This window comes from Tilletiaria anomala, assembly GCF_000711695.1.
Source record: "Tilletiaria anomala UBC 951 chromosome Unknown K437scaffold_39, whole genome shotgun sequence".
In the NCBI taxonomy this organism is placed as follows: Eukaryota; Fungi; Basidiomycota; class Exobasidiomycetes; order Georgefischeriales; family Tilletiariaceae; genus Tilletiaria; species Tilletiaria anomala.
The window spans coordinates 83,043-97,617 of NW_013546983.1; the positions used below are offsets into that span (position 1 = coordinate 83,043).

The 14,575-nt window shown below is 54.8% G+C and overlaps 6 protein-coding genes across 6 annotated transcripts; 3 read left to right on the forward strand and 3 right to left on the reverse strand.

Moving 5' to 3' along the window:
• Positions 1 to 162: 162 nt before the first annotated feature.
• On the forward strand, positions 163 to 1,672 carry K437DRAFT_256427 (uncharacterized protein). Its single transcript, XM_013387890.1, has one exon. The coding sequence runs from the start codon at positions 300 to 302 to the stop codon at positions 1,512 to 1,514; it is 1,215 nt and encodes a 404-aa protein (XP_013243344.1). The 5' UTR covers positions 163 to 299; the 3' UTR covers positions 1,515 to 1,672.
• Positions 1,654 to 3,404, reverse strand: K437DRAFT_246886 (putative ARG4-arginosuccinate lyase). Its single transcript, XM_013387891.1, has 3 exons — positions 2,461 to 3,404; positions 2,162 to 2,390; positions 1,654 to 2,066 (listed from the first exon to the last, which is right to left on the reverse strand). The coding sequence occupies exons 1-3, from the start codon at positions 3,303 to 3,305 to the stop codon at positions 1,746 to 1,748; spliced, it is 1,395 nt and encodes a 464-aa protein (XP_013243345.1). The 5' UTR covers positions 3,306 to 3,404; the 3' UTR covers positions 1,654 to 1,745.
• A 138-nt stretch (positions 3,405 to 3,542) lies between these two features.
• K437DRAFT_274110 (uncharacterized protein) lies at positions 3,543 to 5,284 on the forward strand. Its single transcript, XM_013387892.1, has 2 exons — positions 3,543 to 4,328; positions 4,420 to 5,284. The coding sequence occupies exons 1-2, from the start codon at positions 3,636 to 3,638 to the stop codon at positions 5,230 to 5,232; spliced, it is 1,506 nt and encodes a 501-aa protein (XP_013243346.1). The 5' UTR covers positions 3,543 to 3,635; the 3' UTR covers positions 5,233 to 5,284.
• K437DRAFT_246888 (uncharacterized protein) lies at positions 5,229 to 7,840 on the reverse strand. The gene is made up of 5 exons (XM_013387893.1): positions 7,590 to 7,840; positions 7,047 to 7,501; positions 6,012 to 6,980; positions 5,709 to 5,936; positions 5,229 to 5,621 (listed from the first exon to the last, which is right to left on the reverse strand). Exons 1-5 carry the CDS (start codon positions 7,699 to 7,701, stop codon positions 5,295 to 5,297), a joined length of 2,091 nt encoding a protein of 696 aa, XP_013243347.1. The 5' UTR covers positions 7,702 to 7,840; the 3' UTR covers positions 5,229 to 5,294.
• A 671-nt stretch (positions 7,841 to 8,511) lies between these two features.
• Positions 8,512 to 10,051, forward strand: K437DRAFT_246893 (Utp11-domain-containing protein). The gene is made up of 3 exons (XM_013387894.1): positions 8,512 to 8,867; positions 8,984 to 9,377; positions 9,447 to 10,051. The coding sequence occupies exons 1-3, from the start codon at positions 8,652 to 8,654 to the stop codon at positions 9,959 to 9,961; spliced, it is 1,125 nt and encodes a 374-aa protein (XP_013243348.1). The 5' UTR covers positions 8,512 to 8,651; the 3' UTR covers positions 9,962 to 10,051.
• A 15-nt stretch (positions 10,052 to 10,066) lies between these two features.
• On the reverse strand, positions 10,067 to 13,822 carry K437DRAFT_223989 (uncharacterized protein; the record flags this gene model as incomplete). The annotated part of the gene is made up of 4 exons (XM_013387895.1): positions 10,067 to 10,317; positions 10,384 to 12,616; positions 12,710 to 13,278; positions 13,345 to 13,822. 4 exons carry the CDS (start codon positions 13,820 to 13,822, stop codon positions 10,067 to 10,069), a joined length of 3,531 nt encoding a protein of 1,176 aa, XP_013243349.1.
• Between the last annotated feature and the right edge of the window lie 753 nt (positions 13,823 to 14,575).

The window sequence follows — 14,575 nt, forward strand, 5'->3', positions numbered from 1 at the left end:
AAGTATCCAAGCGCATGCATAGTGTATGCTGTACGATGGCAGAACGACGGGAAGGAAATTCGAGAGGGAGCGGAACGGCTGATGAGAAGACCTCGCCGTGACTGAACGCAACTGTTCCTATGTAGGATGCGCATCTCATCCTTGGATAGCATCGCAAGGCTTCTTTGAGAAGCGACCATACACGGGTCTTTAGATCCTTGAAGCGCTGCTCAGACGGCCGGAGCGCAGACTGCAGAGGGGGACGGCAGACGTGCGAGCGAGAACGAAAGAGAGAAAGAAAGAGAGAACGAACGCCGAGCATGGCGTTCACAGACCCCCTTGTCCTCGGGCTATCTGGCCTGGTCGTCGCCCTGTCAGCGGCGCTCTTCTTCAAGACCGCAGCGCCGGGCACTCGTCCCTCTTCTTTGCCTGCTGGTCAGGCTCAGGCCAGCAGCGCTGCGCAGTCGTTATCATCGGGCAAGTCCAAGAAGAAGAAAAGTAAGAAGCCGAGCTCGTCGACTGTCGGGGCCGCAGCGGAAGACAGCGGTCTCGCGAGCAAGCTCAAGGGCACAAGCCTGCCTGGTGGCTTCACTTCCGATGCAGGATCAGATATATGCACTGCTGAAGGGGAGACGAGCATCTCGAAGAAAAAGCAGGGCAAGGGCGGCAAGCAGTCTGCAAACAAGGGAAGCAAGCAAGCAGTTCAAGAACAGCAACGAGAGGCTCAGGCAGCCCGAGAATCACAGAGCTATGCGCAGACGGCAGCAGTGAGAGTGCATAATGTGCAAATCACCTCAGCATCCTCTCAATCGAACGGCCATGGCAATGATGCATCAAACCCGCCTTCCCATGACGATCCATCTGCAGTGCAAGAGCACGCGGGAGCATGGCCGGACGTTGCGGCTTCATCTAGCGAGAACTCGCAAGTAGAATATGCTCCAGTATCTGCAGCGCCAAAAGAAGCGGAATGGGAAAGCGTTTCTTCCTACAGCAAGAAGGCCGCACGTCCACCCTCATCTTCCGGCGGGTCGGTCGCGTCGGTCCAGCTTGGCAACAGCCTTGGTGCCGGCGGCAGCTCTGCACCTGGGAAGTTCGCATCGAAGAACCCATTTGCTCTGCTGAAGGAACAGTTGCTTGATGCGACCTCGAATTCGACTTTATCAGGCGGCAACACTGCGAAGGTTCTCAGCATTCCAGCAACCAGCAGCAGCAGCTCCTCGGCCTCCCGGCCGACTTCTAGCACTTCGAATTCGCGCGCCGGCGCCGGCGCTGCCTCCAACGCCAGCAGCGGTAGCAGTGCAATGTCCAAGAAGCAGCGGCAGAACGCGGCGCGGCGCGAGGCGCAGAAAGCGGCCAAGGCGGATGTGGAAGCAGCGCGCTTGCAGGCGCTCGCTCAGCACAAGCGCCAGCTGGAAGCGGAGCGGATCAAGGACTTCTTCAGCAAAGGTGCTGGTGTGGGTCGTGGGGGTGCAGGAAGCGCTAGTGGGGGTCAGAAGGCTAGTGTCAATCAGCAGGGCCATCTCGTATGGGATTGATTGAAGATATTGAGGCATATGGCCAACATGTACCAGGACATTCAGGCAGTCACGCCCACTGCAACGTATCCAATACTCAGTGGGCAATCTGCTGATCATTGCAAGTATATTAGTGCATTGCATCACTACGACAGCCAATGCAGTCATCCATTCATTTGCTTTACACCGTCGTGTCTTGCCCTGCGTGCTCTATTTTACAGTCGCAAAGTGATTTGAAAGGAAGCCGGCATGTCATGCGACTACCTTTTGGAGCCTCTCGCACTGCTCGAGCACCGCGCGCCGGCTCGTGCCGCCCACCGCGTCTCTGCGCTCGACGCTCTCGTCAAAGCTCCACACCTGCATGACATCCTGCTCAAACTTATCGCTGAGGCCCTGCAGGTCGGCCAGCGTCAGGTCCGTCAGTTGGCACTTGCGCTCCTCCGATATGCGCACGGCTGAGCCCGAGATGTGGTGTGTCTCGCGGAAGGGGATGCCCTTGCGCACGAGGTATTCGGCTAGGTCCGTTGCGAGCATGTCCGGGGTCAGCGCCGCGCGCATCTTTTGCGGGAAGATCTGCAGAGCACAAGGATGGCATTTGTAAGGCTCGCGATGTCACAGGACATGACTCGTGCAGAAAAATGGCACTGCTGTTGCTGCTCCTTACTCACTGTCATCGTGGACAAGACCCCCGTAGCAATTTTGAGACTGCGATCGACCGTTTCGACAGCATCAAAGAGCGGCTCCTTGTCCTCTTGCAGGTCCTTGTTATACGTTGAGGGAATACCCTTGAGCGTCATCATGAACCCAGACATCTGGCCGAAGACCCTGCCCGACTTGCCGCGCAGCAGTTCTAGCGAGTCTGGGTTCTTCTTTTGCGGCATGATCGAGGAGCCGGTCCTATCGAGAGATGAAAGAGAGATTCGGTAAGGATAGGTGTGACAAGGGTCAGCATTGCTGGGGTACGCACGAGTAAGCATCGCTGAGCTGGACAAAACCAAACTCTGAGCTTGAGTAAATGATGAGATCCTCTGCCATCTTGCTCATGTGCACCATTGCAAGGGAGGCCCACATGAGAAATTCGGCAACAAAGTCTCGGTCACTGACGCTGTGCATGCTGTTCGTGCCGACAGAGTGGAAACCGAGGTCTTTGGCGATGGTGTCCCTGTCAAGGCCGGCGAATGGGTTGCCTGCGAGTGGTCCGGAGCCGAGGGGTAAAACTGAGATGCGCGGAATGAGGTCGCGCAGACGGAGGAGGTCTTGTGAGAAGTAGGTCGCGTGCGACAGGAGGAAGTGAGACCATCGGATCGGCTGGGCGCGCTGCAGATGTGTGTATCCAGGCATCAGGTGGTCCACCTCTGATTCGGCGCGCTTGATCATGACGTCAAGCAAACCTCTCAGGGAGGTTTCGATGCCGTGTACAACGTCCATCATCCACAGGCGCATGTCGGTCGCTACTTGGTCATTCCGGGAGCGTCCAGTGTGCAGTTTACCGGCGACAGGGCCGATGAGCTCCTTCAATCGCCTCTCGTTGGCCGTGTGAATGTCCTCGTCGTCCTCTGCGATGACGAACTTGTCCTCCTTCCACTCCTTGCCGACGGCGTCGAGACCGGCAATGATCTGGTCCCGCTCGTCCGGAGTGAGGATCTTGCAGCCGACCAGCGCCCGCGCGTATGCCTGCGAGCCGCGAATGTCTTGCGCCCACATACGCCGGTCGTATGAGAGCGACTGGTTGTACTCGTGCATAAGTGGGTCCGTCTTCCCCGTGAAGCGGCCGCCCCAGAGCTTCTGCTTGGTAAATTCGGTGCCAGACATTTTCGCAGATCGCGGCTTGATGCTTGTGCTGTACAAAATGTGAGTTTTGCTTTGACTTGGATGATGAGCCCTGCGAAGGAGCCTGAAAGATGTGTTATATACGAGTTGCAGAGTGTCGACGAAGATGCTTTTGAATGTTGTGATGGCCAAGAAGAGTCTTCGCAGTACAAATCCGGTTCAATGTGATTCTACTCCATCACATTCTTCTTTTCTTGCTCTGCGCTTCATGCTACACAAATCACACCCAGATGACCTTGGTCTTGGTCGAGCTCAAGCAACTGCAGGAAGAGCCGATCGTCTCTCGCTCGGGTGCACGAACGTTCTGTAGAAATGATGACGACTCGAGGCTCTCGCTCGGCCGTGTGCCAACTGTGTCGTCAACAAGTGCTGGGCCAGCGCGGGCTCACCACCGCCTCTATCCCTTACAAGGCCGCTGCCTCGTTCACATCCTTCTGCGACGCCAAAGGCAAGCAGCGACAAGCAGCGCTTTGCGTAGAATGGAATGGACGGTGTCGCTCCGCAGCAGTGTCCTCGTTCAGGTCGCTGTCAACAAGTCATAGAGTTGCTTCCGCCGAAAAGCCGGAGAGCAGCAGCAGCCAGTCGGCAGTCCCATGGTTCATGGAAGATGAAGTCGTGTCACCGCCGTCGATAGATGCAGAAGACGCTATTGCAGACGATGCAGAAGCGTCATTGTCCATTATCAGCCCAAGACCAGAATCAAGCACACTACCCATTCAACTTGAACACCTGTACGAGCTGCTCACACATGGCAGTGCCGCTGCTCTCGTCGCAAGGCCGCACACCGCTTCTTCTCTGCCGTACTCTTTCTCTTCTTCCGAATACGAGCTGGAAGACTCTAAAGAAATCGGTGATGCGTCGGGACCGATAAGGTCGCCCATTCAATTCATCCATGCCAAAGCTATCTCCCAGCACGATGCATGGTGCGACTGGATCGTTGTCCTGGAGACGAGAGGTAATACGGTCGGTCTTGTGAGAAAGCTCGCCCTTGAAGTTGGCGACTATGTGAGTTGATTTCCCAAATCCTACTATCTCTGAGAGGCCTTACTGATCGTGGCCGTATCTTCTCTCTCTGTGTAATATCTCTGACCTGCAGCTACGAAGCACTCGGCCCCCGCATACATTAGACCCTGCAGCCTCTTTCGTTGCCAGCCTCGTGTCCACTACTTCCGCTGCAGCCTCGACCGCGTCAACGATATCAGAGACTTGCAAGCATGTCCCAGCCGAAGTAGCGGGCACGGCATGGCGACCGCGCCGCATCCTGACGCGGGAAGCACAGTCCGCCTTGCGTGTGCTGCACGCGTCGGACCCGGAGGGATTCTCCCTGCCTCGCCTCGCTGCCGAGTTCAAGATCAGCCGCGAGAGCGTGCGGCGGATTCTCAAGAGTGGACGGAAGATCCCCGGCGCCGAAGCGCACGCTGTCGCTGCTCAGAGCAAGTGGACGCCGGACGTGGCGGCAGAGGAAAGACAGCTACGTAGGGCGCTCGAGAGGCGGGAAGAGAAGCGGCGCGTGTGGATGGAAGGCGAGGAGCAGCAGATCGAGGAGCTTCGCCGGAAAGTGAGAAGCGGCCTGATGGATACTGACACTTTGAAGGATGATTCACCAACGCGGGCACGCCAAGAAGAAGAACTGGTTGAGGATGCATACGCCCATCAGGACGGGCAGAGCGCGAACAGTAAAAACTTGTACAAGCACCCTGTGCGATACGAGGGCATGCCTCACTCCGCAACAAACGTTGGCGGCGCAGCTGCGCGGCGTGCTACTCGTTCGCAAGGCGAAGGTAATTGGTGCATGGTAGATGCCGGTTGGTGCGTCGTGCATGTCATGACTCCGCAAGCGAGACAGCTTTATGAAATTGAGAGCATCTGGGAGGACCAGATGCGCGAAGAGGCATATCCTTCCGTGTGACAGCGCACATTTCCATTTTAATGCTTGCGTACATATCCTGTTCCTACGAAATAAAAAGTTGCTCAATCGCGAGAGAGAAGTGCCTGTCCCTTGACCTTTCCGTCTCCTTCATTCATTTTTGCACTCCTCGCACCAAACTGAATTGCCCTTTTCCTGCGCTCGGCGGTATCCTGCAAGCCGAGCAAGCGCGCTACATCTCGCAAGACCATCTTGTCACCTATTCCTTCTCCCAAGGGGATATTGGCCTTTTCGGCAGCAGGAAGGCTGCAAGCGAAAGTCACGACGTTGGTCGCAAGGAATGGGTACCGCGCTTCTCGGCCAGTGCACGCGATCATGCGATCGTCTCGACCTAGATTTCTTTCGGGAAGGCGATCCAAATCGAGTTGCAGCTGCGGAGCAGAGCGCGTCCCGCATCAAATAAAGTCAGGTTTACTGGAGCATGACAAGAGAATGAGGATGGCGTAAATAAGACATACTTCTTTGGTGAGGCCAGACCATCCTTCCTTGGAATAAGCCGTCCTATGCCTGGCGTACCCTCCAAACAGCTCGTCGGCTCCGAGGCCACTGAGAAGGACGCGAGCTGGAGTCTCATATACTGCCGCGCCGGGGTTTGCCGCAGAGTCACTGGCTGTAGTCAAAGGAGAGTAGGACACGCCTCGCCCATGGGCTGCGAAATGCAAGGCCGCAGCAATGCTCAAGTCCATCTGTGCATCATTAAAGAAGACTGTAAAAATATGCACCAAATAATGCCTCTTCGAGGCAGCGTGTGCGCAACTCACGACGGTCGCATTGGGCCACATCTTTTCCACGATGCCACCTTTTCTGCTCTTGTACTCCTGTGACGGTACATTCACTTGTACGAACACCCACTCCCGGCTGGGTGCCAGTCTCTGCAGTTCTGCGAGTGCTTCAAGACCCGTCAGGCGGTCAGGTGTGTCGTATGGCCCTCTCTTCAGCTGTGCGACGGAAGTCAAACTTGATTTGCAGCAGCCAGCAATTTTATCGTCTTTCGTACTATTAACCTTTCCTCTCTTCGACTGATTGATCGTACTGCGCCTCGACAGCTCCGTCTCTTGCGCCTTTAAGCTTCTAGGGTTCTCGAAAGCTACATTGATTAAGTCGATTTGTTCTTCAGGTGGGAGATGAGCATGCGCGAGCAATGCAAGTACGGTGCAATCCAAGCCGCCGGAGAATAGCAGCGCTGTAGAGCATGTCGACGAAGAATGTGACCCAGAAACAGAAGAAGCGGTGCGACACTGAATGGGTGGCAAACGACTTGCGACAGCCGTTTTGAGCTCAGTCAAAAGATTCTCCGCATTTTGTTTCCTCTTGTCTGACCGTTGTTGTTGCATGCTAACGGGGTCTTCGCTGGGGCCGGCGGATTGCACGCAGCGCCAATCCGGCCTTATTCGTGGCCAAGGCTTCGATTCGGGTTCTGAATGAAGGGTGAGAAGGAAGTAGGAGCTGGTTGGGACTTCTTCCAATCGATTTGTGAGCTGTATGTCTGCAGTATTAGGAGCCGTCGATTCTCCATCAGTACTTTCGACCGCAGCAGGTTCACGCACACCGTGCGAGCCTTCAGAATCAATCCTAGCGAAGGTCCTTACTACTGCTTCCGTGGAGCAAGAGCACAAGAGAAAACCATGATCGCCAGCGAAGGATGAAGAATTGAGAGAGACTCGAGGTGTGTGAAGCAGTGACCGTCGACCGAGCATGTCACGACCGTAAAAAATGCGGGCTCTGCTAGGCTGGCAGTGAAGTGTATGTATGAGTATCGGGTTTTCTGATATATAGAGCTTTCTTTGGGCACTCACTTCGATTAGCACGAATGCGAATGGGCCTTCGACCTCATCGAGGATAGAGGCTAGCACTTCATGGGCCATGGGACTTGGCCCTGTTACCGATACCTGCTTCTCGCACTCTTCGAGAATATCCGTGAGCGCTTCGAAGATAGCTTTCCCGTCATTTTCACCGTTCCAAACTCGTTCAAAAAGCTCCTTAATCCGGCGCTCGATGAAATTTGCACCCTTTTTCGAGTTCTTGGCGATCGAACATGGCTGATATTGCTTGCGCTGTTCGAAAATTTGACCGTTCCAGGCGAAATATAGATTGTGTTCTGGCGAAAAGAATGGTTGTGCGGTCTTACTTGGTCCACGCAGGGCCAGGACTGATGCGCTCAGCCGAGCTTGCCACACAGCAGTTGTGGACGAGGACGCAGATGAAGCGGGTGTTGGAATTGACACAGTGACTGTCTCAGTAATGTCCGGGCCTGGAATTCATCGAGGAGTGTACAACCGCAATGGCACGTGAGAATATGCATTGAGATGGTAGAAGTACGGCACGTAGTAAAGACGCACCTCTGAGAGCATTACATGCTACAAGATCATCTTCCCATTCAAGCTGAGGATCAGGTGGGACATCGCCGCAATTGCCTTGCAGGCGCCGCAGTACGAGGGTGATGCCGCACATTTGATCCTTTTTGCAACTACTTTCAACAGCAGGGAGACACACGAGGCATAATACCCTTCCAGAAAGTTCTGCTCAGAGCCGAAGCAGGCTCTGTGTGCGAAGTCGTAGAAGCAGCAGTGCGAAGTACGAATGAATGTCGATGGCCTGACGATGGTGAAGCGTGTTCGAATTGTCTCCGGTAGTAAGCTGTATTTTCAACTAGAAGCCGTCTCAACTATTTTGGCCTCAACTAACCCAACATGCGCAAATCGGGGTAATACGCATCTCATCACCAGTAAGACCATGCAAATCCGGGTTTCTTAGTCAAGGATCCTGGGGTTAGAGCTCGAAGTTGCCCGTCTTTTCCCGCACATTTTTTGAAACCTCCTTTACATCCTGAACCTCTGGGCCTGTCGAGGGTATTAGCAAACGGGATTGACAGATTGGCGCCTGAAAACTAGTCCCCATTCTAGATTGGGATCGCATGTCTTCATCTTGAATCTCGTCAATGACAATGATGGAAAAATGACAGTAGACTGCGGAAAGCAGCGGCTCAAAGGCCTGTAGTTCCGCCGAAGTCAAGAATTTCGTGTAGATCTCGAGCGTAATCTATCATCGTCTGGGCAAGATAAGAGCGCATTTTGCAGCAAAGCCGTTGCTGGACCTGCTTAGTATTGAAAAGTAAAAAGCGAGGAGAATGCAAAATCAGGGGGATATGATGTCTGTTCGCTTTTTTCGGTGCAATTGAAAAATGCTGTTTTACATTCCACGATATGCTGAGTTTGATTCACTTCGCACTTCTATTTTCAAATCCTTGACCTAGAGTTGACGACCTCGCTCGTTTGCAGCGACCTTCAACTCCCGCCATCCTTGCTAATTAGACGAGCAACCCACGGCAGTGAGCTCGTTTCTTTGCACGGGCAATCGACGAAAAAAAAGACCATTCTTCATCCTTGCACAAGCTAGGAAAGATGGCGCTGCGCAATGCGGTCCACCGCCGCAACCACAAGGAGCGATCCCAGCTTGCCTCTCGCAAGCATCTCGGCCTCCTCGAGAAGCACAAAGATTATGTCCAGCGTGCAGCAGACCATCACTCAAAGCGTGAGAGGATCAAGCGGCTGAGAGAAAAAGCGGGGATGAGGAACAAAGATGAATTTTACTTTGGCATGGTGAACTCAAGGACACAGGTACGTGTCCATCTGCGTAACTCAACAGTTCGGCTTTCGCAAGCCTCTTGCAGGAGCATGAGAAAGCTGACGATACTGTGCTCATTTCACATTCGGATGCGTGTGTGCGCCATTAGAAAGGAGTGCACATCGCCTCTCGACCCTCATCCGTCGCGCTGTCGACGCCGCTCGTCCAGCTGCTGAAAACGCAAGACGCCTCACTGATCCGCCATCAACTGCGACAAGAGCAAAAGCGTCTCGAGAAGCTCATCGCTCGTGTCGCACCTGCTGTGCCCGGCATGCGCCTCGCATGGCTCGAGGTGCCGATCAAGAAAGACTACAAGGAAAGGAATAGGAAAGAGGTGCTGCAGGATGCTGGGCTGCTTGTCAAGGAGCAGGTCAAGGGAAAGGGGAAAGGCAAGGCAAAGGCGGCGGAGCACGCTTTTGATGAAGAAGAAGAGCGTGATGGCGGCCAAAAGGTCGTGGGTCTGGCAGGGAAAAAGACCATCTGGTGTGACAGCACTGATGAACGTAAGTTGCAAACGCATCCTAAGCGATACACACGTTTCACCTGACCCACTCTCTCCTTCATCGTGGCAGTCCGAAACTATGCGAGCATCGGCTTCGCATCTTCCTCGCACCACACTGGGCCAGAGGTAACAGATGCAAGACCCGGCAGCGATGGACACAACGCGGCCGATTGGGACGACATGTCCGACCTAGATGCATCTGCTCTCGATGATGACGATGATGATGCATCTAGCAGCCATCACAGCAACTCTAGCGGGGCAGGACAAGACGAAAAGTATCTCTCGCATCTCCTGCTCCTCCTCTCTGCGCGACAAGAGCGACAAGAGGCCTTATCAGAAGCGGCGTCAAAATTGGCGCTAGTGCGCAACCTGATGTCCTCGCGTGGCAACTCGGCCCGAAATGTGACGGACAAGAACACTGCGAAGAAGGCACAGATGGTTGACCTCGTCGCCAATGGCAAAATGACAAGCAACGGGCTTGCTTTACCCGGAAACGAAGACGAAGACGACGCAGTGGATACAGAGGGGGGCAAGGGCAAATCCAAACTCAAAGTATTCAAATGGAGCAGAGAACGCAAGCGTTGAGCCTAAGCTGGTATCGAGTTGAATATAAAGCACGAGTGTGATGAAATGCACATATGCACAATTGTTTAGTTGGCGAAGATTGTATACCTGGCGAAGTTGATGCTTTTAATCGCCAAAAAGAAGCTCGAGGTTCTCGAGAGTATCGCTCTTACCGCTGCCACTGAGAGCGTTGTTGATAAGCGCCGTCTTGCGGCGTTGAATAGCCATGATGCGCTCCTCTATAGAGTTGTTGATCAGGTAGCGATGCACGGTGACAGGTCGCGTCTGCCCGATGCGGTGGATACGATCGACGGCCTGGTCTTCTATTGATGAGTTCCACCAACAGTCGAGCAGGAAAACGTGATTGGCCGAAGTTACTGAGGGTGTGTAAGAAACAGGGTCAGTTCCGAATTGTGCAGTGCGAGTCATCTTCTAAAACCCACGGTTCAGGCCAACACCACCGGCACGCAACGAGATGAGCATGATCATCTGTCGCGGAGCGTCGCGGAATTCCCGAAGGACATCTTCCCTCTCACGCTGGGTGCTTGACCCATCCAAACGCACAAAGGCGAACTTGTTGCGCTTCAGTACAACCTCCACCAGGTCCAAGAAGCTGGTAAACTGCGAAAAGACGACCGCCTTCAACTTGGAATCACCCATGCGCAGTTCATTCAGCTGACTGACGAGCGCTTCAAGCTTGGTGCTGCTGCGGAAGTTGTTGCGACGTAGAAAGACAGCGGGTTGCGAGTGCGCAGACTCTTGCGTTCCTGGCGGCTTCCCGTCTACTTCACTGCCCTCGTCCTCGACTTCGTCGGCCGCTTGAACAGCCTCGGCGATCTTGTTGCGACGCGGACGAGTGCGGATGACCTCGATCAGATCCTCAGCAGAGACAGGTCCTTGGCGGCAGGTTGGGCAGGTCGGTTCCTTCCCCTTATCCTCACACGATTGGAGGAAGCCCATGACGCAGTCCTTGCAAGCGCTGTGCATGCACTTGGGTAGGAGGCAGCGGATCGTCATCTCTTCAAAGCAGAGCGGGCATGTACCGTCATCATCTGCGTCACATTTGTCGCTGACCAGGTCCTGCAGGACTTTGGCGGCGTATTTTTCACCCTCCTCCGACGAGCTCGTGCTGCCGGATTGGAAACCTGCGACGAGCTTACGCAACTGACTGTTGACTTCGTCAGCCGGCACCTCGTCATCGTGAGCATCGCCTGTCGGTCCTTTGTCCTTGCCGAGCACCAGAAGAGGGTGGCAGACGGCCTGTCGAAGACGCATCAACACTGAAAAAATCAGACTGAAATTGCGGCCGAGCTGACCTGCAGCACTGAGGCGATCGTACTGGACGCGTGCGCGGTGGTAGACATTGTTGTAGATCTCACGCTCCTTTTCCGAAAAGTCGAGGTACTGGATGTCAAAGGTCTTCTGCGACAACTCGACGATTGGCCGGCCGTTCTTGTCCTTCATCCGCTTCTCCCTTCGCAACAACACCGACTCGAGCACGACTGCGACGACGTCAAGTGCCTTGGGATTCTTGTCCGCAAATGGTTTCGAAATGAACGAATTGAAGAAGCTGTAGTCGCCCCACGGCTCGACTTTGAGGAAGGCAAGCAAGCTATACAGGTCGCTAAGGCGATTGACGATCGGCGTGCCGGTAATGCACCAACGGCGCTCCCCGATGAGGTCGCAGCACGCGCGGGCATTCTGCGAGGCGCGATTCTTGATGTTATGCGCTTCGTCGAGAATGATGCGCTGCCAGTCCACCACGAAGAGCGTCGCAGAATACGCAATGGTGTCCTCCTTTACGCCCTTGGCGACGAGATCTTTGAATTTTGCATACTCCCGAGCAAGCGTGCCGTACGAGGTGATGACGACGTCGACATCGCCAGACTGCAGTTGATGCACGAGGTTGCCCTTGGAGTCGGCATAGTACAGCATGACGTTGAGCGTGCCCGCCTTGCTCGCGCGCTGCAGCTCGTCACTCCATTGCCCAATAAGCGTCATGGGCGCAACAACCAGCGTCGCTCTGCCGCGCTGAATACCAGAGCTTTTAGTGATGCGTCGGCGCACGGCCTCCGATGCCACTTTGCCGTTCGCAACGTGCGCGTCGCCAGCGTCATGCTCCAGCTTAGCCTTCTTGGAGTCACGCTTCACGTCCTCTTCTTCGTCCTGCTCGTCTGCGCAGCTATCGGCTTCATCTGCCGAAGGGCGGTTGGCATGAATCAGACTGGCGACCATGATCGTCTTGCCGAGACCCATCTCGTCAGCGAGAATGCCACCACGGGCGCCCTTGCTAGCGCGCTGGAACTCGAAACTGAGATCGCCAGTGTAAGGGTTGAAGTAGAAGCTGCGCTGGGTAGACTCGAGCAGAGCCGATGTGGCGATCGGATCCGTATCGTCTACTGGAAAAACGTACTCTTCCCATAGAGGATGAAGAGAGAGCTCACGCGCGTCGTCTCCTTCTCCTTCGTCTTTACGTTCCATGCTCTGCATCCAGCCGAGCGCTTGTTTTTGATATGGCCGTAGGCTGAGCGCGAACGTGTCGGGAGGGTCGACTTCAAGCAGATCACGGTCGAACGCCTGCGCTTTCTTGTAGACACGATCCAGCTCGCCTTCTTCGATCTCGGTGCCATCCGCCGGGGCGTCACCCTCAGCCGTCTCCTCTTTTGCACACATCATCTCTTCAAATTTGACTCTTCCGCCGCCAGCGAGGCTGCTCGTCTTGCTGTCAGCAAGGTTGGTCTTGAGCTTAGCATAGCGCTCTGTCTTCACTGTGGAGCTGCTGACGTCGTCATCCTCTGTCAAGTCAACGGTCTGGCTGCTGCTCTGCGTTTGTTGCTCCCCGGCGCGAAGATTGGCCGCATTTTGCGTGACAGAGTTGGGAGGCGAGATGCTCTTCTTCCTGGGCGCGACCTTTGCTTCGACGCTACCACCATCGAGTTTGATCGCGTTCTCGCTGCCAAGCAAGTCGCCTTTGGACTTGTATTGTTTCTCCAGCACGTTGCTCGAACGCACTGGCTTGAGGTCACACCTGTTGAACAGCCTAAGCAGCGAGACTTTGCGCTCGCGCAGCCGTTTCTCCATGGGCGTCTCCTTACCTTCGCTCCAGCCGGCGAACACTGGCTCATCGCCATCCGGGTCGATACCCCTTGCCTTGAGCGCAGAATCGTAGGTGAAGAGATCCGCGCGCAGATAGGCCTTGACTTGCAGGACCATGTCCACTCCGGTCGTCAACACTTCAGGACAGATGACGACAGATGCTTCGAACGTGGCGATCTCTTGGTCTATCAGGCGAGAAAGCGATCTTGCATACTCTTGGTGGATTCTTCCCACCTCGAAGCCTTTTTTGACGCGGAAAAGAACGTAAGATGATATCGATGTAGGACGCAAATGAAGAGCTGACCCACCCTTTTTATTGGTGAAGCGGATTAGGAAATTGTCTTTCTCCTTTTGCGGCTTCTTTTTCGGGCCAAAATTGAGTTTAGTCTGCTTCTTATCTGACGAGGTGGCGGTACCGTTGCTCCCTTGCGGCTTTTTGTTGGGATTCACTCGAACAATCTGCACGCAATCTCCCTCCCTGATGTAGTCCCTGCCTTTAACTGTACTCCAACCCTGGACGATAAAAGTGCCAATGTATCTTCGCGTCCAATTATTTGCCTCACGCGCGGCTGTGAGCTTGCGCTGATGCCGTTCCCTTGCAGTCTCGGGTGTGCGATTACCAAACGTCGGCTTGGTCGGCGAGTCGTCGATGGTGATGGTATACGACCGCTTCTTGTCCGTGCTCGTGGAAGAAATGTCATTAAGCTTGACATCCTCGCTTTGCGAGAATGTGGATGTTGTGAGATAAGCCTCGGCTAAGGGGGGACTCGGATGAAAGAAGGACATTTCGGCGTCATGCGATTCTTCCTTCTTGGCTTTCGGCAGCTCGACCTCGTCATCGTCTTCGGCCATGCCTCGGAAGAGGGACGTGTCAGCCTGATCCCGGAAGTCTGACCCCTCCTTGATGTGAAGGATCCCGTTATATTCTTCCTGCTTGACTGGCTCTGGCTTCAACTTGGGCTCGTTTCCCTTGATCGGGGAAGAGATTTCAGTCGGAGCGGTCTGCATCGTGTCGCAGTCATCGTCGTCGTCCGCATCGCCGCCGCCACTTTCCATGACATGGGAATATTCGTCATTATGCGGCTGAGGCGAGGATGAGTTCAGCCCAGATTGATCCAATGCACGAGACGCCAATGACCCCGCTCCCGAGTCCAGCTGGTTCTCTTGGAAAACGCGTCGAGGAGATGGTCTCGGCGAGGAGTCGAAGAAGTCGCGGTCGGGGGGTGGTGGCTGCGCATAGGCAGCGCCAATCTCTGGCGTCGCCTGCTCATTCATTTTGAGCTGCGGAAGACGCCGTCTTGGGAGCACACAATCAACTTCCCGCCGCCCTTGGCCTTTAGATTAGATCAAGCAGAAGGAAGGGTGGAAGATGAGGTCCGGCGTGGGTACTTTACACATATAGTGGGTGGCGAAGCGAGTCGCGTCGCGTTGCATGGCTAACACGCCAAAAATCGACACTGGCCCAGTGCCGAGAATCAGGCACGCCTGAAGTCATCTTCTGTCGGCTGAGCCGGAGCTCCCGCAAGCACATCAAATCTC